We start from the raw sequence: 26,673 nt of genomic DNA on the forward strand, positions 1-26,673 counted from the left end.
GATTCACCTGTGGTGTACAATAACAAGGAAGGAAACACATGGTGTTTTTGATACGGCTCATACGAAGGCCCCAGTGTTTTTTCTTCCAGAAATTTGGAACTGCAGGGATTTTGGAAATTCCCAAAGAAAAGGAACGGTGAACTGAGAAAAATTGCTGAGTTAGCACACTTCTGAAATAGAAAATATCTTTGATCTCTGCTGTCCTGGACTTTAAGAATCGATGGGCAGGGTGCTGCACCTTTCTATTTTCATATAAACCTTGGAATGGTAACCCTGGGTTACTAGACAACTGCACTGGTGCCAATTCTCTTCTTGGCTTAAGAAAGCGTTTGAATATCTGAAGTGGCAAGTGATAGTAATCTTAAAGTACATGTATCTGCCAGTCTTCTGCCGAGAGGCAACTGCATCTTCGACCTTTGATTTGTGCACTTTCTGTCCACGTGATGTGCTGCTCAAATCCCACATATTCGATTCATGAAATAATCTATCAAGTCATGTAGTATCGATCTTTTGTGGTATAAAAAAGACCCCGGGAAATTGTTAATGCGTCAATCCAGGGTTGTATCAAGTTGATTAACCCATCTGCTGCGGATGACGATGTTATGAGATATCGCTACAGAAAAATCATCAATGTTGATGATGACCAGTGCTATCCTGGTTATCCTCCAAAACCGTGTCGGGTCCTTCACTGTCCAAGCTTTCAGCAACAGTCCTAAGGAGGATCAACGCTAGCTGATGATAGATCAGGTGATGAAAGACGTCATTGTGGATTTTTAAGGCTTCTTATCTCGAAGCTAAGGGCAAGACGTCAACCTGATGACACAGGCCATCCTATGGGGACTGAAACAAGGATTCCATGGCGGGCTGCTGTTGTTTCTCACTTGGATGGGGTCTTTGTATTGCCCTGGAGGACTACCGGAGCCCCCCCCCCTCCCTCCGTCAATATAGAGGATCCTGGTTTCCATCTCATTCAATCGTACATGACTGGTACTTCAACTCTGGCGAAAATCCAACTCCAGCCTTCTCAATGGCTACAGCATGCTACAGCAGCATGCGTAAATTCCTCGATAATTTGTTGGTTAAACTTAAAGTACTGTTGACCGTGCTGCTGGCTGTTGTTGTATAAATACTGTAGTCAATAGTGATCCAAACCTTCTGGCCACGTTTGAAGGTTGGAGGTGAAGTTTACCCTTCCAACTCCTTAGTAGCTCACAAGTAATATTACAGCCGTTTTCTGATAGCGCCGTGGTTTATCGAGCTAAATTAGATAGCAAAGACACAAGAGCCAAGAGGGGAATGTGCTTTTGTGTGGTCCTTATGGTTTCAGAACTCAAGCTGATACAACAGAATGACTTTGGGCAATGTATTTTACTTTATTTCCTGCAAAATAACTTCCTATAAAAACTGCACTGACACACACAGCAAAGCTGTGCTTACTGGACCAATTTTATTAAAATGCACAGTCATTGATTGAATGAGATAAAGTAGAAATGAATAACATGTCCTTAGAAATTGTTGATAATGATATTGTCAGACTTATTCTGTTCAATAGATAGATCACCGATTCACCGATTCACCGAACCTGTGAAATGATTGCCGATTCATATTGGACATAAAAAACACTATGTCAATGTATTGGTGTGCTATGCATTGCGTACATTATGTATTACGTAGCAGTCGATTGTGCAGGCACAGGCAGCGATAGCTCCCGGTACTCTTAGCAGCTAGCTACAGCTGCGGATGCTGTTACATTAGCTGCCAGTATGCACACACGTCATCCATGCTGGAGCCATGGTGACATAGGATAATCCACTCTTGTTAGGCTATAGGCCGTGCATTATATCATACATGGAGCAAGAGAAGCCTTTGTGTAAATGCTACATATCCTCTGTAACCCCTTCTCTTTGTGGACAATAGAGCTGCCTGTGCAGTAATCCGTCAAACCGATAAACCATTAACCTACAGAAGGGCATATTAAAACTCAGTGGTTTTGCGGAAGATTTCCGAGAATCACCAATCAGCCAATACTGTCAGCATTATCATAAAAATATAACCTGTAATGAGAATTTTTATATTTTCAGGAAGATAATATGAATTTCATCACATTGCCTTCAGCCATGTTGCAAAAAAACATAGTTGACTTACTAGGTATCTCAACTCGGTATTCTAAAGTTAGTCGATACTCGATAGGCAGAAGCCAGCTTGGCCATAGGTGGCTGTTGGGCGTCACCAGGCCTTTCGAATGCAGCAAAACAAAATTTAATATTTGTTCCTTTCACCAACCAGTGAGCCTAATCTTTGACCCCACCCTCTGCTTTCAGATTGTACTCGTGTTTGGCAAATGGTAGTGCAGATGAATTCCAGAAGGGGGAGCACTTGTATAAAGCCAAGGCAGTTCGGGACGTCCTTCAGATTGGTGAGTATTGGCTGCTGTCATCACAAGTATTGTCATTTTAAATGAGCCATCACCACACAGACGTGGAAAGACAAACACAGACATGGATAGTTGACAATGTTTCAACTAGTATCATCCTGAACCTCATGGTCTTATACCCTCTAAAAATGTAGGGTTGATAAAATGTAGGGTTGACAAAAACCTTGGTGGTCAAGATGACTGGTATGAGCCTTCAGTTTCTCTACTACCTGAAAACACTTGGCTTCAGTGCATTATCAGATCACCAAATGATAGTATTTTCGAGTCATCTGATGGTGACTAAGATGTAATATTTCAACGATTCTTTGGGTGAGCGAGACAACCTCGTTGAAGGGGATGACATGTATCCAGGAATTCCAACCTCAAAGTAGCGTATATGCTCGCAGAATGTGGTACTGATTCTAGTGGGGGATATTGCTTCAAAGAAGTTAATTTTCTGACTGAATTTGCTTTATCCGCAGATTCTGAATCTGATGCCACCTGGATCGATGCCTGCGGCATACCTAGACTGATATTTACTCTGTTATAGTCATAATTTCAGGGATAATTGAATAGACCTGAATTTCGTTCTTTTGATGTGCGCTCAATCATCGCTAATGCCCCTGAGCATGCTGGGTGATTATCGATGTTATAAACTTAAATATCATTGATACAAACAAGACTTCTTCCAAGTCGCTGTGTAGCAAACTGGGCGTTTCCTCATCAATTTGCAACAATTGATCTCATCCTACATACGGTGCCTTGTTCATATGAGAACTTTTACAGATTTGAAAATGAAATTTTATCAAGATATGAATGTACTGAAGAAGATGAAAACTGTCCTTGAGAAAATAGGTACATCCTGGAAGTAAAGTAGTGTTGAACATATCATTTTTTTGCCTTTTGATGCATTTTTCCGGATATGTTTTTTAGATGATCATCACAATTGATTTTTTGCGACTTGACACAAGCAGTAATTATCAGTTCCAACTCGAGTGGCTGCCCGTTAAATGAAGGAAGTTCTTTCATGTCAATAACAAAACGAAAAAAAATTTTGTGGTGTGTTCATTTGAATGTTGAAATCGACCTGTGGGCGTGCTAGACCTGAAACAATTCTGAGGACACTGAGGCCAAGGCAACAGAAAAAGATAAAAATGGCTGGAGAGGATGGGCTGGAGTATCTACTTGTCCTTGTGCTGGACTGAGGGCAAATTGTGTCTTTAATCTTTGATTTGGGCACACCCTGTATTTCTTAATTTGTAGACCAAAATAATCTTGTGATCTGATGTCTTTTCTAGGTTTCCATCTGAGTGCGACAGTGATTCCACCCCAGACTCTTGCCCAGGCCAAGGGATCCTTCAACGTGGCGGTAGTGTTTGACCGGCGGAGAATCACATCTTGTAACTGTACGTGTAGCAGTACTGCTTCTTGGTGTGCCCATGTCGTGGCACTGTGCCTCTACAGAATTCATCAGGTAAGAAAGTCAACAGACTATGGAGGTTTTCAAAAATGCATCAAAGTAGATTCGAAAGAGAAGTTAAATGCTGAAGGTGACCTTTGCAGTGAAAAGTCATGTCTTAAAGTCAATAGTTTTAAGATTCTCAGCTCTTAGGGATAATTTCTCCTAGGCCTGGTAGAGTATGGTGACACCAGTATGAGTTCTCAGTCCTTTTGGATAACGTGGCAAGCCAATACCATGGAACAATGAGGAACAATATAATTGTGCAACAATTATCAGTCTAAGACCATGTCTCGGACTAGGTTACCTACTGACACACTAAGAGTAGACCCCAAAGACAATCAATGATGTAAGAAAACTGGTATCAGCCTTTGAGTAGTGTTGAGAACATAGCTGACTGTTATGAAACACGACTGGTTTAATCATCAGCGAAGCTAACTAACTTCTGATGGACTGTTACCGAAAAAGCCCCCCGGGTGTTTCAGCCAGAACATTGTTGGACGGAACTCTAAAAACATAGCAAATGCCCAATTACCAAACTGATGACAAATGTTTGTCCAATTCCATCGATTGATATTCATGTCAGATCATTAATCTGTGTTTCACAACACTATCAAAGTTGACATAGATTTTTAAATTATATGATGATAGTGATATGGTGTATGATAGAGTGAATTTGAATTTGAAAGAGGGAACTGTAAATGTACAGTAACCCATGCTGACCAATGCCTTGGAATTAGTAAAATGACAAATGCTGTTTTATATGCTCAACTGAATCCATTATTCATGTCATTAACAAGTCTGTGCAGTGATCTAAGCCCAGATAATGACATCAAAACCCATTGATTTTAATCCTGAGAACTGGGCCAATACATTCTGATCCAATTTCTTCTGGCTGTTGTATTCAGTCATATCAGATATCAAATTACCATAAACCCGGATGTAATTGCTGCAGCATCTGGTTTATGGCTTAACAGGGAATCGTTACATTAGATTGTTAAGTTAAGGCCAAGTTCATTGCTCTTGTCCATTGCATTGACTATTTAAAAGTGGGCTTAGAATTATATTGGGGGAGGTGAGTCTCAGGACTAGGAGTGGGAGAGACCTGGCCTCCGGGCTGTGAAGTCTGGGGTTGACATTACTCAATATAGATTGTGTTGAAATGTGTCAAAATTCACATTCTGATGATGCTGTAAAGAGAAGAAAGCGCTGAAGTTCTCCAAGCTCAGTGTTAAGTAGTCAAAGCTTGTTATGTACTCTGAACCATAACTTTATATTTGCAGGCCCTACATGTTTGTCTGCGAGCTCCAGTCTCCGAGTCCCTGTCACGTCTTCATCGCGATCAACTGCAGAAGTTTGCTCAGTACCTGATCAGTGAACTGCCTCAACAGATTCTGCCTACTGCTCAAAGATTACTCGACGAGTTGCTGTCCTCGCAGCAGAATGCCATTAACACAGTGTGTGGGGCTCCGGGTAAGATCAGATTGTCAAAAATACCATCTGAAGGTTGTTTTGTTTTGGTCGGTTGTTGATTGAAATTTTATTGGTGAAAGTTTAACTTGTGGAAAAATTGGGAAATTCTCAAAATCGGGCTTGAAATTTCATTGTTTATTATAGAATCATAAAATTATACCTTTGTCAGCACTTTTAAATCTATAACTCTGACTTTCTTTCATCAGTAATCTGCTTTTTTCTCCAGATCCTACCGCTGGTCCGTCTGCTAGCGAACAGACCACATGGTGTCTCGATGAATCTACCCTCCATGAAAACATCAAGAAAACACTCATCAAGTTCTGCGTTCCTTCACCTATTGTTTTTAGGTAAGCTAAAATTTTTGACAATGCCTACAGAGTCTGGTTCCTGATGACATTGTCATCGACCTTAGTTGGATTAAACCGTTGGGGTTATCAAAGGCTCATAGATGCAGCTAAAGGAGTGTAGGATCTGAGTGTACTTGGCCGGCTTTGAAAAGAACAGCACCTTTGAGGGGGATTGCAGGAGCATCTCGCGGGTAAAAGGTCTGATTCCAAAGATTTCACTGGCTTTGTAGTCCTTCACTTGATGTGGGCAATCTCTGACTGCAGAAACTTACCTGAAATTGCAAATCAGTCATTCACAAGACATCTTTCCATTTTCAGCGATGTGAATTACCTGTCATCAACAGCGCCCCCTGCTGCTGCAGAATGGCAAAGTCTTCTACGTCCCCTGCGAGGGAGGGAGCCGGAGGGCATGTGGAACTTGCTGTCAATCATCAGGGAGATGTTCCGCCGCCACGATAGCAATGCCATTCCACTTCTAGAAATACTCACTGACGAGGCACTTGCTTGTGAACAGGTACGAATCATTTAACAGTTTTACGCTGGCTATAAAACAGTCGGGGAACTTTGACTGTCAGTCTTTTGGGCAACCTCATATGATTTGGTCTACAGCAGCCATAATTTAGCTAAGAACCAAGTGACAATGACCTGAAACTGAAGAAATAGTCAGTTCAAGTTACATAAAGTCCATCTGACTGATTTTAAACTAACACACAGGTTTGTAGAAAGTGAGTGAAATGAATTTTGCATTAGGTTTCCATGTATCCATCAGTCAAGTATCTCTCAACGTTTGATTTTTAATTGCAGCTCCTGACCTGGTGGTTCTCCACAAAGATCTCATCTGCTCACAACAGTACCAACAGCCATGGAAGGAATGGAGCAAACAATGCGTCAAATGCTTCGCAACATGCTGCGTCTAGTCTTGGTGACGAGATCGTAATGCTTTGGAGACTCGCAGCACTCAATCCAACACTTTCGCCAATCCAACGGGACGATCTAAGCACCCAGTTCAAAGACTGGCACATAAAGTCTATAGACAAAGTACGGAAAGCTCGTACCTCTAATCTACCCGGCGGTGGAACTACGATTAAGAAATCTGACATTGAGTTATTCCCCGGGTTTAAGCCCAGCATCGAGGCTTGTTCGCTGACGTGGGATGATTATGTCATTGCTGGAATAACGTATGTTGAGAAAGAGAAGCCATGGCGCCTCCATGTCCATCTGTCGTGTAGTAAAGCTCAGGAAACAGAGTGTCGCAAACACAAAGCGCAAGTCTCGAATGTGCAGGGCGTGGACTGTTCAGCGATGGCAGTCGCACACCGGCTTGCCAGTGAACATGGCCGGAAGCTAACTCAGGTGAACTCAATAGACACACAAACTGACGGAGCGCTCAGTTCAAGTTCTGAGGGATTCTGTGAAAACTTTAGGGAGTATTCTAAGTTGGAGCCACCGTCGTTACGTCGGGATTCTGATTCTAGTTACGCTGATGAACCAGCGCAGGATAAATCTAAGTCACATAAACATAAAGACCGTAACGCCGATCATGGGGTAGAGGATTTACAAACTGGCGGCATGGCCACGGGCGCTGTCCTGATTGGTCCATTACCAGCATGTGATGCTCGTGTTGTCGACGGTAGCGACCTTCCTAAACGTCACGTGGATGACAACGATTCTGACGGATCATTACCTGATGGCGCTGTCGCTGCTGCTAGTAACTTTCCGACTCCTCCACAAGTTGGTGCTTCTGGTTCTAGTAAGAAGCCCAAGCCCCCTCTTGTTGGTGAGCATTCATTCTCTGATGCGCAGCAGTCTAGTGATGAGTACCAAGTGTATTTTTACGACACAAAGGCCAAGCTGGGAGATTCAGACAAGAAGAAAAAGTCGGATGAACCGAACTACTTTGCTGGGCTGAAGAAGTTTGAGAATAAACAAGACGTAAGTACTACATGAGACAGTTTTATTGCTTGGAGTTGGCAATTTGGAATGAAAATGTATGAGGAAACCTTAGACCCCGCAGTATGTTCACTGTCGGAGAGATTTGCCCCCTCCCTGTAACATGAAAGGCAGTCAAAGCAGCTAGATTAAACCTTTGACCTTGGGTGCAGGGAGTAGATGAAATTTCAAACATCAGTCCAATTGCCCAAACTCTGCTGGGCTGGTTCTGCTGTCTACGCATCTGTCCTAATCTTGGGAAGAAGGACTGAAAAAGTAGGAAAATCATGCAATTTCACCAAATATATTCCACTTCTTATTTCAGACTTTGTTTGCTCGAGCAGAAGCACTCCATGCGCATGGATACACTAAAGAGGCTTGTAAACTTGCTAAGCAACTGGCGGAGGAGATGTTAGCCAACCCACCTGATCTTACTGCTGAGCCAGTACAGCACACTGGAAAGGGTGAGTACGACAAATGCCAACTTTTCATGTCTAGGGTGGGTAGTGTGAATTCAAGCTTGCTGTGGAGGTAGCTTTTGACTGTGTGCTGCTTGAAAACGTATTTGCAGCTTCATTGTATGAGTGAAAGTTGTGTCACGTACATGGGTTCGGATATTGACCTGGACATCAACAATTTCAAATGTCTTTTTCAGGAAAGAAGAAGAAGAGTCAGAATAACACTAGTTCATTTGCGATTACAACGCTCGCCAAGGCGGCCTTCCTCTGTAACGTTCTGTTAGAGGACGCCGAGTGTCATCATCTAGCGTTCAAGGTTGGCATGTTCGGTCTGGAGATGCCGAGGCAGCCCGCTTCAAGTAAGGCGCTGGAGGTGAAACTTGCCAACCAGGAGTCTGAACTGGCTGCTCTGCTGAAGAAGATACCACTCGGCCCGGCAGAGTTGAATGTCATCAGAGACAGAGCTGAGCAACTCAGGGACGGGAAGCTGCGGTTCCGCGGCGAGTCTCTTCTACCGCTGATGTTAGCTAGTTTTATATTTGATTCATTATGTTTACCAGGTGAGTCAGGTCAGTCCAATCCTCTGATATTTGTGTTCTTTGAGAATGATGGCTCTGTGGTTGAAGGAGTTGATGAAAAAGGCCTCTGTACAGAGGTAGTTCATGAAACGTCTTCTTAGTGTGTCTGTCTTGAGCCAGGTGTGACATAGACTCTTGTAATTCATGTGCAAGTTTTTCTCTCTCAGTGGAAGAGGATGGCAATTGTGGAAAACAATTTTCAGAATCGCTTGGCTACACACGTGTCGTAAAATTGTTTCCCTCACTTGACAGTTGTTCTACTCTTTTCAGTCAATCCAGTCAACGGCTCCAACAGCCGGCCACCTAGTCGATCAGTCCAGTCGACCGCACGGATGGCAACCGATGAAAAGCTGGGCTTTGAAGCTGCTTTAGCTGCCTTAGGTGAGTAACGCTTTCTCACACTAGCTTAATTGACTTGGTGCCCTTTTGGTGTAGCTAAGGGCCAGTGATACTATCGTCTACCCAGACCCCAAGAATGTTCAGGTTAAGGGCAATGTCTCAAAAGCTGAACACCTGAGTTTTGGTTTATAACTTAAACTTGTTTTGTCCTCCACAGGTTTGAAGGCCACTGTCTCCGATACTGAACACCCGAGTTTGTTATATATGACTGATCTTGTTCTTGTCTTCCACAGGTTTAAAGGCCAATGTGTCAGAAGCTGAACACCCACTCTTGTGCGAGGGAACGCGGAGACAGAAAGGGGACCTTGCCTTGGCTATGTTATTCCATTACAAGGATGACCAAGTCAAACTGGGCAAGGTAGGGAGTAGGCGGCTCTGCGTAAGTCAAACCAAGAGGAAGATTGAAACCCTGGACCAGTCATTCCTTTATTTTACTTTCGTTGTGTTGTGGTCATGAATTGTGATGAACGAGAGGAAAAACATTCAAATTTTTAGATGCTTTTTCAAACCGTTTCATTTTCATTATTGAAAAACATTTGAATTTGATGCAACTTTTGTGGACAATTGTGTTACATTGAAGTAATTATGTTAAGTTTTGAAGAGATGATATTTATTGGTTTAAAACTTACATGCGATTAAAAGTTTGATGTCGATCTCATAACTCTTGGTACTTATGCAGTATGCTTTTGAAATGATCTCACTTTGATCAGATTGGCAGAGCATGTTTATTTTTATATTGCTTTGAGCTTAATGTCATGAAATGATCTCACTTTGATCAGATTGGCAGAGCATGTTTATTTTTATATTGCTTTGAGCTTAATGTCATGATGGCAAGGTCAGCCCTATGAACAGTTGGTCCTTTTTTTCTGGGTAAAGCAAGAGCTGCTGGAACCTCTTGGCAGGGAAACTTGGGCCACAGCCTAACAGTGGGCTCCTATTGCTCTATTGCTTGGTATGTTAAGATATGAAGGTAGATTGTCTTGGTAACAAGTTCTTTTATTCAACCGTAGTTCTTGTTTCTAGAAATGAACCAATGAGAAGATCTCTTGTGTATAATGAAATCGAATATTTTCCAGATCATGGATAAACTGCTCGACAAAGAAGTGCATCAGCTGTACAAGACTCCTTCTCTCAAGACGTATCTGCTCGGCAGTCAGTCGTCCAGCAGCAGTCATAGCAGCCACACGCAGACGAACACAGCCTCCACCCAGGAGAAAGAAGGCCACAAGGCCCGCACGGAGACGGGTCAGCTCGATCATGAGAATAATGGTGTCCCGAAAGCTGAGGCCAGGTAAACTTTTCTTGCCCTGGTCAACATGGTTTCTGTTTCAGCTTTCGGAAAAACTTCCAAATCTTACAATTTTGTTTCATACCACAGGATCAAGAAGCTTGAACCACAATTTTTAGCGGACACCATGATTTCTCTGTAATTTTAGACGCAATTTATGTTTTAATATTTGGAATCTTGAGTTATTTCCATGTAAGGTAATGTAAATATGGTGAGAAAAAGTATATGGGATGTTGAAACCAAGATTTTTAGATAAGTTCAGAAAACATCTTGGTACTGTTAGAAAACACGCATGTTTTTGCTGTTGAAATACTTTTTGCCTCTTTTCTCTTCAGTTGTCTGGATGACCCCTCCCTTGTACCTACAGCTGTCCCAGCTACTGGAAGTTCCTCTAACAGCATGTGGCAGTCCCTGACCACCGTCTCCAGCAGCAGGCAGAGTCTGGAGTACCTGAATCTGGAGCAGAAGTTTGCCAGTCTCAACGTTACTGCGAGTAGTGGAGCAAGACCCAAGACGACGGTCACAAGACATTACAACAGGTTAGTCTTCTTCCTGTGTTCCCTTAGCCATTTGGGTTGTTAATTGCAGTGTCTTAGTAACAGAATCAACATGTGGGGTAAATAACAATGGTTTCTTGCTATCATAGTCACGAATCCGACATGAATTGTTCTGAAGTTCGTTGTAAAAGTGCAGATCCTACAAAAATCAGTGTGCCATATTCTCATGAAAAAGACAGTAGACCAGTCCACACTGCAATGTTAGGTATGAAAGATACAAGTAGACAATGCTTACCAGCTGACTAAGCACCAAGCAAAAATACTTACTGATTATTTTATCCATTTTAGTAACAAGGACACGGATAGTTCAGCCCTTGAAGAGGATGGAGAGGGGAGCAGTGACTACAAGGCTTGGGAGGCTAAGTTCAGGTGCACTAACCTCAAGACAATCAAGAGACCATCTGTTGGTAAGTCGATCAACTAGTTGAGCTGGATTGTGCTAATTTGGTATTCAAAGTGTGGGTACACCCCAGCACTCCAAAGTCAACAGTAAAGTAGCTGACAAGCAACTCGGTAACTATTTTGGTAATGCCCAAGAAAATGGATGAAATTTGGGTTAAAAATGAAGGTGCATAGCATCCTAGTCATGTGCAAATGACAAATTCTACACTGTCCTCCCTCGTAAGATTGTTATAGAAAGGGTGGTCAGTTCAAAGAAGTTTCCCTTTGACAAAAGCTTTCAACAAAATCAGCAGTCTGTAAGACGGTCTTGATGTGTTTTATGAAACATCTAAATCTCATCTCCCTTCCAGGTATGGCCAGCATTGACAGCAGTGCCCCGGAGACCACATCTAGCGACAACTCCCCAACCCTGGTCAGACGGAACTGGGGCAGTAAGCACCAAGGTCCAGGCAGTGACAGTGGAAGCAGTGGCAAGAGCAGTGACTCGTTCGGCTCCAGCAGCTCTGGAGACAAGGGCAATGCTGCAAAGATTCGAGACAATGAAAGGTAGGAGATATAGTGTAGTGAAGAACCTATTCATGCTCAGAACCTGGGTTCCTGGCCCCAACCACAACCCTAGTGGTTGAAAGTTCGGGCTGAGGGACAGTCCTTGACTTCTTCTGGTCGAGTTCAAATGAGTCATTGCAGAGAACTACTCTGTGAATGATCTCGCTCAACTTTTGCCTTAGATGTTCACCACTGCTCCACGAACCATTTTAGCGATGATCTTGTATGCGGTCAGCTACATCATGATGAAATTATACCAAAACCTCAAACCATCTTCTAAGAGGCAATGCCTGAATATTAGAGTTTGGCTATGCAAATGGAGCTTCAGGTGACACTCTCAAAACACTGAAGTGAATTGGCTGAAGTATCCTTGGTCTTTTTCAGTCCAATCAGTACGTTTGGTGGGTCAGGACGCTATGCTGCTCCCCATCTCATTATGCCCGATGCCAGGAATCCATCTGCATGTCTCAAAGTTACAAGGTAAGGCAACTACCTTGGATAGAACTGCAACAGGTTATTCAAAAAGCTGTCTTTGTTTGTGAGAGGTAAACCAAAGGGCGCTCTGCTGTTGTTTGAATGTCTTCTGAAAGCATTCGTCCAACAAACCTCCTCTGGCATTGCAGAAGGCAACAGGAGCTATTTTCTTACGAAACCAGTTGCCTACTACTACAAGCCAATTGCTATGAACACATTTGGCAGATGTCATTACCAAGTTTGCATGTGTGGGAATAGCTTTCTATACGTCTTGCTTCGCTAAGTGCTTTTGCAAAGACCTTTCTGCTTTGTCTCCTTAAAATTATTGCGTATTTCTTGTAAATCAAATGATGCATTTTGATCTTACTATGTTGTACGAAGTCTCATATCTGTCTCGAAGTTTTGACTGCATATCACATCGAATTTTCCTTCGGTTGCAGACACAAAAACAAGAATCGTATGCCGACCATTCCCAACCAGCCGAGCGAGGCCCTGGCCCACTTCATGTTCGAACTTGCTAAGACAGTGCTGACCAGGGCCGGTGGGAACAGCTCCACGTCTCTCTTCACTCAGCCTTCCAACAGTAACGCCCCTACGGGGCCTCATAGGAATCTGCACCTGTGCGCCTTCCAGATTGGATTGTATGCACTCGGTGTACATAATTGTGTTTCACCCAACTGGCTATCAAGGACGTATTCATCCCATGTCTCGTGGATTACTGGTGAGTTGACAAAGTGCCCACTTGTGCTTCATACTTCAGCATTGATTGCATATTAAACGGGTCCTGAATTTCAGCTAACATGTTAAGACCAGTGCTGTTTTAAAATTACTGAGTAGCAAATTATTTGGGAGTACTGTATGTTCTCTTCTAAACTTGTTTCTGTTTTTCAGGTCAAGCAATGGAAATAGGGAGTGCATCAATCAATATCTTGATTGAGACGTGGGAGGGACACCTAACACCGCCGGAGGTTGCCTCACTTGCTGACCGAGCTTCCCGAGGCCGCGACCACAACATGGTGCGTGCCGCTGCCGAGTTGGCCCTGTCTTGTCTTCCTCATGCACAGGCACTTAACCCGAATGAGATTCAGAGGGCGCTAATTCAGTGCAAGGAACAGTGCCGGGAGAAGCTGGAGCGTGCGTGTCTCGCTGTGGAGAGTGCAGCTAAAGATGGTGGCGTGTATCCTGAAGTTTTGTTCGATGTTGCGAAACGGTGGTACGAACTGTATGAAGAGACGGCAACGGCTGTCAGCCAGGCTGCTGGCGGAGCTCAGAATAATACTGTCCATATCGAGGAGGTTGAAATGGCGCCACCACAGGCTGTCATGCCTGTTATAGAGCAACGGACTAGTCCTCCTGTGTTGCAGATTGTCCCCTACCAGCAGGCACCGAGTCAGAATCAGCCCCAAGTTGCGACGTCCAGAGGACAGCCGCAGCAACAGATTCACATCCCCTACACCATTCCCCAACCACCGCCATCCCACCAAATCTACCAGTATAGCTACATGCAACAGATTCCGAACTTTGGTCATCAGTACAGCCAGCCACATATCCAAGTCCACACTCACAACATGCACCCGGCTTATCTCACCACCTACCCGTATCAGAATCATCCGCAGTTCGGGAACATGGCGATCCAGAATCTGCATCCAAATCCTGCAGCCATGTACCATCCCAATGCCGCACATATGCGACAACCCTCCGTTCAGGTGTATGCCAGCCAGAATATGATGCAGGGACGCAACATGGTTCCAGTGTCGGGTCAGATGCAGCCAATGGCTGGGATGGAGCAGGGTGGCATGCAACAGGAAGGAGATGTCCAGCTTCAGCAGGTAAGCTATAACAGATCACATCTTGTGCCGCCATTATGAAATACACATCCTGATTCATTGAAAAAACAGGCAGACGCAAGTACAATAGACTTGTCGAGTAGAATCTTGTTTAGATGAACACCAGTATATAACTAAAAAAGGTTGACCAATGCCAAGAAATTATGCATGTGGATGTAATTTGGTCAAATCAAGGCCCTGTTTATCTTTAAATTTGTCTTCTTCTCCAAGGTTAACATGAATGCCCAACACCAGCAGGTCGGCCTGCCATCCGCCCCGCCCCAAACAGCACAGAATTCCACCCAGATGAACTACCTGCTAGCGGCGTACAGGGTCGGCATGTTGGCGATGGAGACCTTGGCCAGAAGGGTGCACGATGATCGGCCACAGACCAAGTATGCAAGGAGTCCACCGTATGGGGAGGATGTCAAGTGGTTGTTGGGAATAGCTAAGAAATTAGGTAAGATAACTTGTAAGGTCCGAAACCTGACAACATTTAAGGAAAATCTTCAGTCTGAGATGGGGACAGTCAGTCTAGATAATGGTGTTGATCTCTGCACCGTTTCTTGTGTGATTCCTGCCACCTCAGAAGCCTTTCATAAAAGTCTTCAACGGTCTAGGAATAATCCTCCCCTGAGGTAATCTGGAGATCTGTTGTGTTGGAGATGCCACATGTCTACGGGCATTATTCCATTGAGATATCTGATAGATCTTATCTATGAATGATCCTCTCTATCTGGTATGTCACTGGTAAGACAGGTTTCTTTAAGGTGTTCTGGATCAATCCCACATTAAATTTGAAGAAATTGTGCTATCATCGTCTTAAGGTCAGTGCTTCCTGATAGCAATTATGTCTCTTGTTTTCCAGGCACTAATTACCTGTCTCAGTTCTGTGCGAGTGCCGTGAACGCCGTAGTGAGTCCATTCGTCCTTCAGGATATCGCCATCGAGTCAGCGCAGTATCTGTCACGGCACAATCCTGTCCAACTCTCCAGCCATCTGAGGTCACCAATACTCAGTCCTTTAGTACAGAAATGTCTACAAATGTAAGTATTGAGTTCTCATATGAGGAGGCACAAACCTTAGTGGGAAAATCTGCTGGTCCGCCACTTGGTTTAGCCCTAGTTACTATGGGGAAGACCTAGAATTGTATCTCTTGAATTACGGATAAGGGTTTTGGGGAAGTGATAAACCTATCTTGTAGAATCGTGCTTCTGTTCTTGAGTGCCTTTGTGTGGGCAGACTAATGATATCCTATATTGGGCCAAGGTATAATCTGCTCTGGAACCTAATGATTTTAAAAAGCAGAAACGTGCCAGGGCAAATCATAAGTCTATACGCTGCTTACCAGTTACTGCAAGAGACAAAATGCAGTTGCAGGAAAAATTGCACTCAGGCCTCCTCACCTGCTTGGATACTAATTGTTGTCGTTCTGTTGCAGGTTTATTCAGTGTAGTCATCAGCGGATCAGTCACATCACTCAAGCTGAGTACGATGAGTTCGTGAGCATCATCTGTAGCGCTAGGAACGCGTTCTGCAGTATGACGCCCGGAGGAATGGTCCAGTTTAACGATTTACTAATGAACTTACGCAAGTCGAAATTCTGCAAGAAGGAGTTATGGCAGAGGATAGTCAATGGATTAGCGACCGTCAACATATCTTAATGATAGCGTTTTTAGGGAATTTTATTTTTCTAGAATTTCATTGTTTGGTAGGATGTTGTCAAGGACTGAAAAATTAGTCATCCAGACTTTTGAATTCATTCCCAGGTGGGCGGATGTTGGCGTTCCAGAATAGTTTGTAAAGACGGGAAAGGGCCTCTCATGGAAAGTCAAAAGGTCGCAGATTTATCGACTCCTTTGTATAAACACCTTAAAGTTGTAATGGGACAATCCATTCTAATGCATTTTGTGTTAGGGATTGACCCATTATGGTTGTAGAGTGGGGGTTTTCCAATAGAAAACTCAGGTATTCTGACAGAAATTTTCAAAAAGTTGAAAAATGCAGTTTGAAATTTCTCTTTGAATATTCTTATTTGCCGAAGGATGGGAAAAAATGATATTTTATCAAACCAGCATTATGTTACCACCTGTCGCATTTAAGTATTATTTCATAAATTATCGGATGGAAATAATGTGTATATATCGGGAGAAAATGGAATTAAGGTATAAATTACGGCATGTTCGATAAAGAATCGTGCCACACTTTATATAACCAAGTATAGATTAATCTATACTATTGTAGATCAATGCTATAGATTAATACTTTACTTGAAATCTATACTTATAGATTAGATTACTCTATACTTGATAGAAATATTCCTGAAAAAGAAAATTTGGTATTTGAGTAATGGGTCCAATAATTGCTCGTGTACAAAGGGGTTATGATGAAACATAGGGTTCAGCTGTTAGAAAGGACATATATGGTCATTAAGTTGGTGAAAGTAATAGCTTCTTTACTAAAAGTTAATAGAAAAAGGCTAAAATGTAGTGAAAAACCTTTAAAATTTTCTTCAAAGGTGGGTTTTCATGCATCTGGGGCTCAGAAGCTGAGACCACTCCATCGCTTTTCAGTTCTTTGGCAAGAAAATATTGCCGCTGAAGCACAAAATTCAGTATCTTCAGTCAGTTTGCATGGTCTTCAAGATGATAAATTATTTATATATTCAAATTACAAATGTTGATTACAGTATTTGGTTGTGTTGAAACATTTTAAACGATACTGTCTGATATGTCTTTGAAAAATGCCGACTCTTCTGATCCAAGATTGCAGTTCTTTTGAGAGAAGTCCTAAAAAAGGGCTCGGATTGATGGGCTTGCTCTAGTTTAAACTGAGCAGGCTAGAAATGATTGGTGTTCCTCATGGGGTGCTTAAATACTAATTTCTTCTCACAACCCATTAATCCCAGTGAGTGACCTCACTTTCTTCCATTTCTCCCTTGGTTCGACTAGCCTGGTGGTTTGACTGAGAAATCTCCTTTGCTGTTGTTATCTCCAGTGCAATCAGTATGAAAAGGCCTCGAGCAAAAACTAGTTCCAAGGTATAAACTGGTATGACCTGTGTAATACATTTACATTTTCTTAAGCATCTGGAGTGTGGTTTGTCGCAAAGGATCTCCGTTTTGACCCTGGAGTTTGTCTAGTGTAACTTCTGACACGTTTTGTATCTTGTGTTCAGCAGCAGGGACCAACTCCAGTGTTGATGTGAGATGTATTGAGGTTAGTTCATAGTGACTGCGCTGTAAATACCTATTTCAGAAACACTTTGTACAGACTATTGTATATCACTTTATACTATACAAAAAACTCAAAATATAAAAACAAAATAAACGGATTTAAAAATTGTTTAAAAACATGTGCGCTAGGTTGTCTGTTAATTGTGTGGCGAGTATCATGCGATTGGCTTGTGCATTTCACTAAGTAACAGGTATTAATTGTACTGCTTATTTAGTGCTTGTGTACTTGAGAGTTTAGGAACTGGTTGATAAGTTTCTGGAGATGAGGTTGGATTGTGAAATGTTTGGTTTATGTATTAAACCTTTGGAAGTGTAGAGGTGTCTTAGGCGAGCTAAAAGGCTTGTTGAGAAGCAAGTGCATTCCACACAAAGACTGATTCTGCAGAGTTGTAGCGGATGTGTGGAGGAATGAAAGTCGAAGCTGCAAATGACTTCAGTCTCGCATGCTGTCAAAGTGGTATCTGCAAGAATAAAGTCAATCCGGCCTGTTACCGATGTGGTATCTGCAAGAATGAAGTCAGTCTTGCTTGTTACCAGAGTGACCTCAGTCTTGCATGTTATCTCAGTGGTATCTGCATGAGTGAAGTTAGTCTTGCATGCTACTAAGATGGTATCTGCAACCATGAATTCTGTCTTGCATGATATCAAGGTGGTATCTGCAACCATGAATTCTGTCTTGCATGATATCAAGGTGGTATCTGCAACAATGAATTCTGTCTTGCATGATATCAAGGTGGTATCTGCAATAATGAATTCTGTCTTGCATGATATCAAGGTGGTATCTTCAAATGACGTGAATCATGCATGATATCAGGGTGGTATAAACAAGAATGATGTATTTCTTGCATGACATCAAGATGATGTCTTAAATCGGGAAAATATCAAGTTGGTGACTGCAGGTGCAAGTCAGGTTATGAGAAGAGTATAGATAGTTTTGGCCTAAAGATATTAAGGCTTGGTGAAAGTAGTAGTTAACAGTACTTCACAAGATGGGTGTTGGAGTTTTTCACTGTTTTGACAAACAGATAAGAATTGATCAGTGATTTTGATAAATCGTGGTTGATGACAGATCAGATGAATTGACTAATGAATATTTTAATTGAAAACGAATGAGATATATGCGAAAGATTTAATGGTTTTATGATTTGGATTGAGTTTTGATCAGAAATGAGATTTACCCACTAATTTATTGAGTCACAGTTATTAAGAATTTTCTTTTGCCATGGGGAGAGGGATCTCTGTGGGGCCATTAAAAAGTCAGTCACTTTCAATTAAAAGTAGGTTTCATATTTGCACAGGTTTCTTTTTTTCTTGGTCATTCACCCAATGACCGGTTCAGTTCTTGTATCTCAAATCTTTCACAGAATATTTATTTCATCCTGAACTGAACCAAGCACCTGGTGCACACTTAATTACTTCATGTCTGTTTCGTTCAGTTCAGGTTGAAATACAGTTTGCTTTATAATATCTTCCAAGATTCAGTGCTTCTTGGATTGTCTATGTTGTCCCACCAAGGCACTGCGAGAGAAATAAAGATAATTTCATTCATTCTAGCTACACTTTCTCCTTGATGCAATTCTACAGTTTCCATTTAAGGAAAGTTCTGTTGGTACAGGTGGCCTGAGAGAATGTGTGAGGTGCGTCACTTCCCAAATCTTCCATTCTTCTCGTGTTCCAAAAGCTTGGCAGTCGTTTGACTTATGCCTGGTTACGTAACGGCATTAAAAACTACTGGTTATCAGTAAATCTAAATATTGTAGCACAGCACAGTGAGTAGTATTACAATCATCCTCTTCCATGACTTCAATTATGACCACCTCTGCGATGGAGGTAGTTCTACAAACTTCTCCAGAGTAATCATTCTCACGGCATGCCATCAACAGGTCATGAAATTATGAGTGGTGTCGACTCATTTCTATCTAAAGCTTCGTCTCCTTTCAAGTCTATCAATGAAAAGTATTTCTGATTCATTTTCTCGCCCAGGGCTTGGTGTGCGACTGTACAGAGGTTCCGTAAGTGCATTTATTTGTGGTGGTACTATAGCCCAGAGACCAGTTAACAACCATATTGCATAGCCCAATAGAATTCATGCAGATTGCATTTACATTGAGAAGACCATCTTGTCTCTTGTAGATTGACAAGTTCCAGTTAAAATCTTGGGATTCTCATTAGTTCTTTTGTGTCTGCTTTTCATATGCAAGAAAGAGACAAGTTTTTCAGAGGTCGTGGATAGGCCAGTTGTTGTTTATTCCAACAATAAATTGTTGGTTGAACAGTTGTCCTGACTCGGGCCTTTGACAAGTTCCAGTTAAAATCTTGGGATTCTCATTAGTTCTTTTGTGTCTGCTTTTCATATGCAAGAAAGAGACAAGTTTTTCAGAGGTCGTGGATAGGCCAGTTGTTGTCTATTCCAACAATAAATTGTTGGTTGAACAGTTGTCCTGACTCGGGCCTTTGACAATCTTTTCTGCCCCTTGCGTACTCTCCTGACGGGTTTCTTGTTAAGAACTGCTAGAAAATGGTACGAGCTGTCTGCGGGTAAAACCGGACCATTGCAAACAAGAAATTTTTGTTGCATGCATTCATGATTGCAGGTCGCAGGGATATAAAATCACTTGTTTGTTGGGTGCTTTAGCAGTGAGGTTGTCTTGTACTGTTTCACGTACACGTACCGTCAAAAACCAGAACTTGATGGTTGAACTGGAGCTTTGTTAAGCGCCTACCTTACTTTTGCTCAAGAAAAAAATATCGATACTCATTTAAAAGCTCACACTACATAAAAATTAACTATTTTACTGGAAGTTATATGGATTTCTTTAATAGGAACCTGGATACGCTCATAAGATTTTCCAACAGAAGGTAATTTGACTCGCGAATTGGAATCGACTCGTTACTAAGATATGTCTTGGCTCAGTATAAGATATGGGCGCTGTACATAAGATAAAGCAGAAGGTCCACTTTGGACCTGTCCTAAAGTGGATATGAGTTGAAGTGAGGATGTTTTTTTAAAAGCGTGTATTGGTCAATCAATTACTGGACTGTCTGTTTACAGCGTTTTCTTGTAGAAAAGTTTTCTCAGTTTACCTTCCCTGAAACAGGATTTTCCAGTAATTGAATTGATTACTTCCAACTGGTAATATATGCATCATCAACGAGTCCAAAACTATTGAATCCTGAACACATATTGTTGTTACATAATGGCTTACAATGTTTCCATCCAAAATGTCTGCCATTTTAGATATCGGTAAGGTAAGGTGTTACAATTTTAGCCCCGGTTCATTTTAGCCTTTGTGTGCATTACTGTGGCCTGCCTGCTGTTTTCTACACTGCAGGTGCTATAATTGTACTGGTCCTTTAATTGTACAACTTTGCCTTATATTATGTTGTTTTACCCTTTTTTGGTCGAAACTGATTTGGTTGTAACACACACGTTCTTTATCATGAGGCATTTTCAAATTTCAGTGGGCCTGTAGCAACCTTCATTGTGGTCTCCCCAGCAGTTTAAATTTTCTGCATCAAGTTGCAGTGCATCGGTGTCCTGCACCGTAGGGTTGAGGGGGGGGGTTGATAAATGCTGATTTTGTGCCGTACATGTCATATTGCTTACCATTCATGCACACCATATTTATAAAGCACACTTTTCGATCTTTTTTGGTCCATTTAAAGGATCTTTGACAAAATACTAAATGTTCAAAGCGATGGGTTTTTAATAATGTCTGAATTGAAATGTCTGATGTTTGGGGATAATATCCGTTCACTGTTCGAGTTCACCTTGCACACTGTATCAATTTGACATGTACACGATTAAATCAATATGTTTGGATGATGGCATTTTAAAGTGAATAAAAGTCACCTTCTAGATAATTTTCAGTCCAAAATAGGTTTCCAATGCCATAAATGTGGATTACTGCATCCACTCAAAAATATTAACTTTTCATCAAGATCGAATTGGATTTTCTCCCAGACTCAATTTGTCGGAGTATTATTTGCAAGTGTTACAGTGGCCCACCATAATATCACAAGTATTAGAAAACAAATTTACTTGGTAAAACTCTATACGCTACTAGTTTGTATAATGTCTATGCATAGCATACCACTGTTAGTTATTATCACCAGGCTAATTATATATATATTTTTCGTATTATTCTATAGAGACTAGCCGAAAATTGGATGGAATATTTTAACGAAAAATTAAAGAATTATATGGAAAAAATCTTGATATGAATCAAGATAATCGGGAGTTATTGAGAAGTCTGATGGTGGACCTATATGAAATGATATCAATTTTTATACTACAGATTTTTGACACTTTATCATTCATACTTATAATTGTTGAGCTGTTTCTTTTTGTTGAGTATGTTTTTTCGATAGAGTTATATATGCGTAAAGTGGAAAGAAAGTGTCAGTCTTGATTGACTATAACGGCTGGTTGGATGGTGGTTAGACTTTTAACAGTATTTTAGGAGAATGTTTATTAGAGTTATTTTTGTTAAGGGGATTTTTACATTTGCATGCCTTTATTGACTCAACAAGAAGATTATGAACAGATAAGTGAGTTCATTCTTAAATATGACTGTTGAAAAATACAAAATAAACCATTGATATCAAGCACATGGTCATCCTGTGTGTTGACATGACTTCAAACACTTCTGACTTAAGTTCTGAAGGTAAGATCTATACGTTAGGTTGCAGATTTTGACATTCATAACATTCTTGTTGGGTGAAAAAAAATCAAGGTGTTACTCCTCCTTTGAAAACCTTGGAAGACCAGCTGGTACCATCTATTTCACCCTAACTAGAGCTGTGCCAATTGCACACTGCTGTATACAGTTGGCTCCAGTTCAAGTGGGAATCTAAAGACTTGGACTACAGATGTGACAGGGAAGAGGGTGTTGGGTGTAATGTTTCTCTTGTGGCAGTGACTGTTTGAATTCTTTAACAAACTCACCAACTTTGAAAAACTGTGTCCTGCTGATGCAGTCGTTCCACCTTTGATGGAATCGGGGTCATTTCTGACACTTCTACACGTAGGTGTGTGGACCTCTCTTCTTGAAGAATGTGCTGTATTAAAAAACTTTCATTTTGAGGAGAGTGTTGCCTGCTTGATTGGTGGGTTATTTATGTGAGAGGAATTATTCCATTGTATTAAAATCTGCACATTCCTGGATGCAGAACTTATTACTGCATTCTCTTGGATGCAGGGGGGGTGGGGGGCTGGGGCTTTCTTGGGATATGTTAATGTTCTTGTATTAAAATCTGCATAGTCCTGGATGCAGAGCGTATTACTGCATCCTCCAGCATGCAGGGGGGGGGGGGGGGTTCTGCATCTTTCTAAGTGCATTGGGAAAGCTTTATACCTCATTTATTTCATTCTTCCATTTTGTTCTGAATGGTCAGTGATGTTGTCATGTTTTCTTTTTCACCCTTTAGTATTGTGTTGTTACATGTATCTGTGCAATGTAGCAGAGATTGTTCCTGAAGTGAGAAGATTAATCAGAATTTGGACAAAGTTTAATAACTCCACGTTTTTCAGTCTCTGACATTAAAACAAACCCGAGCCCATCAAGAGGGACCTCGAAATCCAGTTGGCTTGAGGTTATATTTTACCATATTCATTTTCATTTTCGAAATCAGCCAAACTTTTATGATGATAACTGAAATTAGAAGGGTTTTTTTAACACCTCACCTAAGACAAAGAGTCATTCAGGAGATGGACAGGATCAATTTCTGTCTAAAAATTCAATAGGTGAAATTTAAAAAAGACAACTCAGTTGACCTTGGGACTATTGTTATAGCCATTATGGACCTCATTCTTCTACGTTTACAGATGTAGTCGTTTTATCAATGTTGTATTGTAATCACGTTCGTGTTGTGTAGATGTTTTTATTTCTTCATGTTTATAAACATGATGAATCGGTATAACCCTCCATCCATCCAGCCGCTCCGTCGGGGAAAACTAGGTCATTTACTTTAAAATATATTTTTCTAGCATGTTGATTACTGTATTCTATAATGAAATGTAGCTTAGGGAAACCTCCAGATATTTAGGTTTTGATGTGTAACATGTGGTTCACTTTGGGACTTCTTATTCAGCGCATAAATGGTATAAAAGATTTGGAAAAACTTTCAGTGGTAAAACTCAGTTGGCTGAGTATCGAAATAGTTTTGGTGAAAACTTTGGTGTAGCACAAACTACGGTGTTGAGAGCAGAACTTAGTACAAAAATGCACCAACTGCTCTGTTGAAACACCATTTTCTCCTTTTGTTCAAGCCTTTTCTCTAGTCACTTGAGGTCATTTAGAAAAGTTGAGAAAAGGTCCAGTTATGAACTGGACCTTGGCTTGGACACGACATGGACATAATGTTATTAAAGAAACTGAAATATTAACCATAACTCGTGAGAAAAACAGATGAATTCCTTTTAATCACAAACATCACTGTGCTGATTACATCTTCTATTTATTCCTGTAAACCACCCTAATGACATTTCATCAAACAAATCATCCTCTATGCAAACTATTTCGGAGTTCCAAGTGAATCATACTGTTGCATATTTTATTTCAGTGCAGATCTTTTGACCTCCAGATTCAGTTTTCTTGGATAGGCATGTTCTTCTGAAAAAAGATAACAATTAAAAGCTAGAATTTTTTTAATATTCCAAAAAATGAAGGGTGATTTTGATACCTATCCTCTACCTTTCGCTGCCTATGTATTCTATTTTTCAAAATGGGTGAGCAAAATTTTACTGAACCTGTGCTTATTACTAAAAATTAATTATTTTAGAATTCCCCTTCTGAGCAATTTTATTTTATTACCATGCAGACTCTGTATGCCTGCTCGTTGGGGGAATTTTCAGATATGCCACTGGTATGCGCCCCCATTTTCAACATGAACCTGGAGTTTAAAAAGTTGTTTAACCTGCTAGAGGTTAGTAGTGTGGTGTGGGTTAGTCCTTCCTGCATATTGTATTTTGCATTCATGAATTATTCATTTCAGGCCATGTGTGTTTAGTTCTAAGGTTTCGTCCATGTAAGTCCAATCCTGGGGAAAAAGTTCAAATTAATGCACCAAAAGTGATTCCAAGGTGAGGTATAGGATGTTTATGAAATATTTGTATTTTTGGGAAAAACTTGTTGAAGCAAATTGAAGGGCATCAAAATAATGCCAGAATTGCTATTATTTAGGTTGGATGTACCATTACACGCACTGAAGTCTCGTACTTGGCCTATACTTCTAGAGGAGAAAAACCCTGAAAGTAGTACTGAGGATTGATGATAATTTTGTAGGTGAAACATATGATTAGATACACTTGGCCTGACTGTTGGTGAGTTTATTTTAGCAATGAGTAGTATTTTGAGTACAGAGGCTTGAAGATCTCGGATGGCTTCCATTGTTTACAACCCTGCTGTGTCTGTAATACATAGTGCTTTATCCTCCTCATTATAATATCAGCGAAGGCCAACGGACATCTAGTATGGGTATTCCAGATTGATTAAAGGGAGGAAGGAGTAACTGGAGGTATTGCTGTGCCAACATTATTGTCTCGTTCAGAGTCGCTATAAATATGAATGCACAAATGAACTCAAACTATTCATGGTACATTTGCGCACTTTTCTGTTGCATCTCATAGCCACCCTCTGAACCCTGGACCTACTTTGGTGCCGTCCATCACAACCTCCTGCTACAACTCCTAGCCCTGTTTTAATAGTCTGGGGCTGCTTTGAAATGGTCTCAGACGCTGTGTAATTTCACTCAAACATGGAAGGGTGACATGTCAGACAGCTCATCGTAAGCTTTCCGATGAATTGTCAAGTCAGTTAATTTTGACAGTTCTTTGCTGCGATTTAGGCAAGAAAATCCACCATCAGTCCCATCGGTGTTGGCAATTTGGATGATTCCTCTGCTGATATTGTAATGAAGGTCTTGTTTCTGAGGAATGACATGTACACATTTAGATCCTTGGCATCTCGATGACTTTTTATCCAGTTTGCAGCAAGTGTTAAACTCCACTAACCTAGTTTTAATTGTTTGCTATTGGGGCAATGTCCTTCTCAAAATCACCGAATTTCCATCTTTTGGCTTTTTGAGAGAGAACATGTCCCCCCCTCCCTCCCCGCTCCCCCTCCCTCTGTAGGAAAGATTGCTGAATGAAAACAAAATATCTCTCAGATTATAGACGCACCTGAATCTTGAGATGATATGAAACAGAAGGTTCTTGATTTTGGAGATGTTCTTTTGACATCTGCAGAGCCAAGAGCAACTTGGGGAGAGAGGAAATGGTATTAACAAGGCGGGAATAAATTAACAAAACCTCTGCTTCAATCATTTTCACTAAGGCGAATCTGATTATTCTGAGTAAGTTTATAACAAGACTAAACATTTTCACCAATTTTCAAACTGCAGTTTAAGTAATCTGAATGTGTACACATCTGATTTAGCATTATGTAATGCAGTATCATGGTAGTATGGTTTTGGTGTTAGAGGACTTTTATAACAACAAATATAATATTGTATTCCAGTTTACATGTCAATAGTTATTAAGAAAATGTCGTATTGATGGGCTTGAGTACCCAGACTGTTTCCACCTCAGTTTTCCCCGTAGGTCATCGAGATTTACAATTTTAAAGTTACTCACTCCTTGTTGCACTATGTATATTGCATTGTTTATTTATTTGTGTATTTAACTTCGTCCTTAAAATTATAATATATTCCTTTAATAATTCAAAAAAATAAAAACGACCACCAAAAATTGTAGTGGTTTCATTTTACGATGAAGCAATGTGAGTGTTTTGTCAGGAACATGTGTAGTTCTTGTCTTTAGAATAAAGTCTTCTATGGAAAATGAACCTCGTCTTCTGTGATTCATTTAAGAAAGAATAACTGCACTGGCAGGTCTCTGTACAAAAATCAGGATCAGGAGGGTGGTGCTCATCTCTCACCGTGTTGGCAAGACGATGGAGGTGCCAGGCTCAATTTGGCTGTCTCCCCTTCACAGCGCATTGCCTGGCCCGATTCAATCTGGTTGTGACTGTTCATCTCTCACATTATGTTGGCCAGACGGTCAAAGTACCTGGTGAAATTCAGTCTGGTTGTGGCTGTCTCATCTCTCTGACTGTGCTGACAATCTAGTGGAGAGGTGCCAGGTCAGATTCTGTCTAGTGAGGGCTGCTCCATCCACTTCAACATGCCGGCGGAACTGAGGATCTGCCAGGCCATATCCGTTCAGGTTATGACTCTCATCTATATCACTGTGTTTGTAAGCTGGTTCAGCTGCCACTCTGTCAGGTGT

General features: G+C 41.2%; 1 protein-coding gene across 2 annotated transcripts in view; it reads left to right on the forward strand.

Annotated features, from left to right (window-relative positions):
* The window catches only part of LOC135486433 (zinc finger SWIM domain-containing protein 8-like), a 32,772-nt gene extending 6,542 nt beyond the window's left edge, over nucleotides 1-26,230 (forward strand). The window contains exons 3-22 of one of the 2 annotated variants that reach the window (XM_064769219.1): nucleotides 2,322-2,416; nucleotides 3,712-3,887; nucleotides 5,156-5,345; nucleotides 5,572-5,692; nucleotides 6,011-6,206; nucleotides 6,497-7,624; nucleotides 7,947-8,085; nucleotides 8,277-8,639; nucleotides 8,928-9,038; nucleotides 9,290-9,435; nucleotides 10,133-10,347; nucleotides 10,680-10,883; nucleotides 11,190-11,308; nucleotides 11,654-11,849; nucleotides 12,234-12,329; nucleotides 12,764-13,044; nucleotides 13,215-14,152; nucleotides 14,381-14,609; nucleotides 15,018-15,195; nucleotides 15,591-26,230. In XM_064769219.1, the coding sequence (XP_064625289.1) occupies nucleotides 2,322-2,416; nucleotides 3,712-3,887; nucleotides 5,156-5,345; nucleotides 5,572-5,692; nucleotides 6,011-6,206; nucleotides 6,497-7,624; nucleotides 7,947-8,085; nucleotides 8,277-8,639; nucleotides 8,928-9,038; nucleotides 9,290-9,435; nucleotides 10,133-10,347; nucleotides 10,680-10,883; nucleotides 11,190-11,308; nucleotides 11,654-11,849; nucleotides 12,234-12,329; nucleotides 12,764-13,044; nucleotides 13,215-14,152; nucleotides 14,381-14,609; nucleotides 15,018-15,195; nucleotides 15,591-15,813 (5,344 nt within the window). In that variant the 3' untranslated portion in view covers nucleotides 15,814-26,230. The remainder of the gene's footprint in view (nucleotides 1-2,321; nucleotides 2,417-3,711; nucleotides 3,888-5,155; nucleotides 5,346-5,571; nucleotides 5,693-6,010; nucleotides 6,207-6,496; nucleotides 7,625-7,946; nucleotides 8,086-8,276; nucleotides 8,640-8,927; nucleotides 9,039-9,289; nucleotides 9,436-10,132; nucleotides 10,348-10,679; nucleotides 10,884-11,189; nucleotides 11,309-11,653; nucleotides 11,850-12,233; nucleotides 12,330-12,763; nucleotides 13,045-13,214; nucleotides 14,153-14,380; nucleotides 14,610-15,017; nucleotides 15,196-15,590) is intronic. The other variant, XM_064769226.1, reaches the window with a different exon arrangement.
* The last annotated feature ends 443 nt before the right edge of the window (nucleotides 26,231-26,673 follow it).

This window comes from Lineus longissimus, chromosome 1, assembly GCF_910592395.1.
Source record: "Lineus longissimus chromosome 1, tnLinLong1.2, whole genome shotgun sequence".
Taxonomy (NCBI): Eukaryota; Metazoa; Nemertea; class Pilidiophora; order Heteronemertea; family Lineidae; genus Lineus; species Lineus longissimus.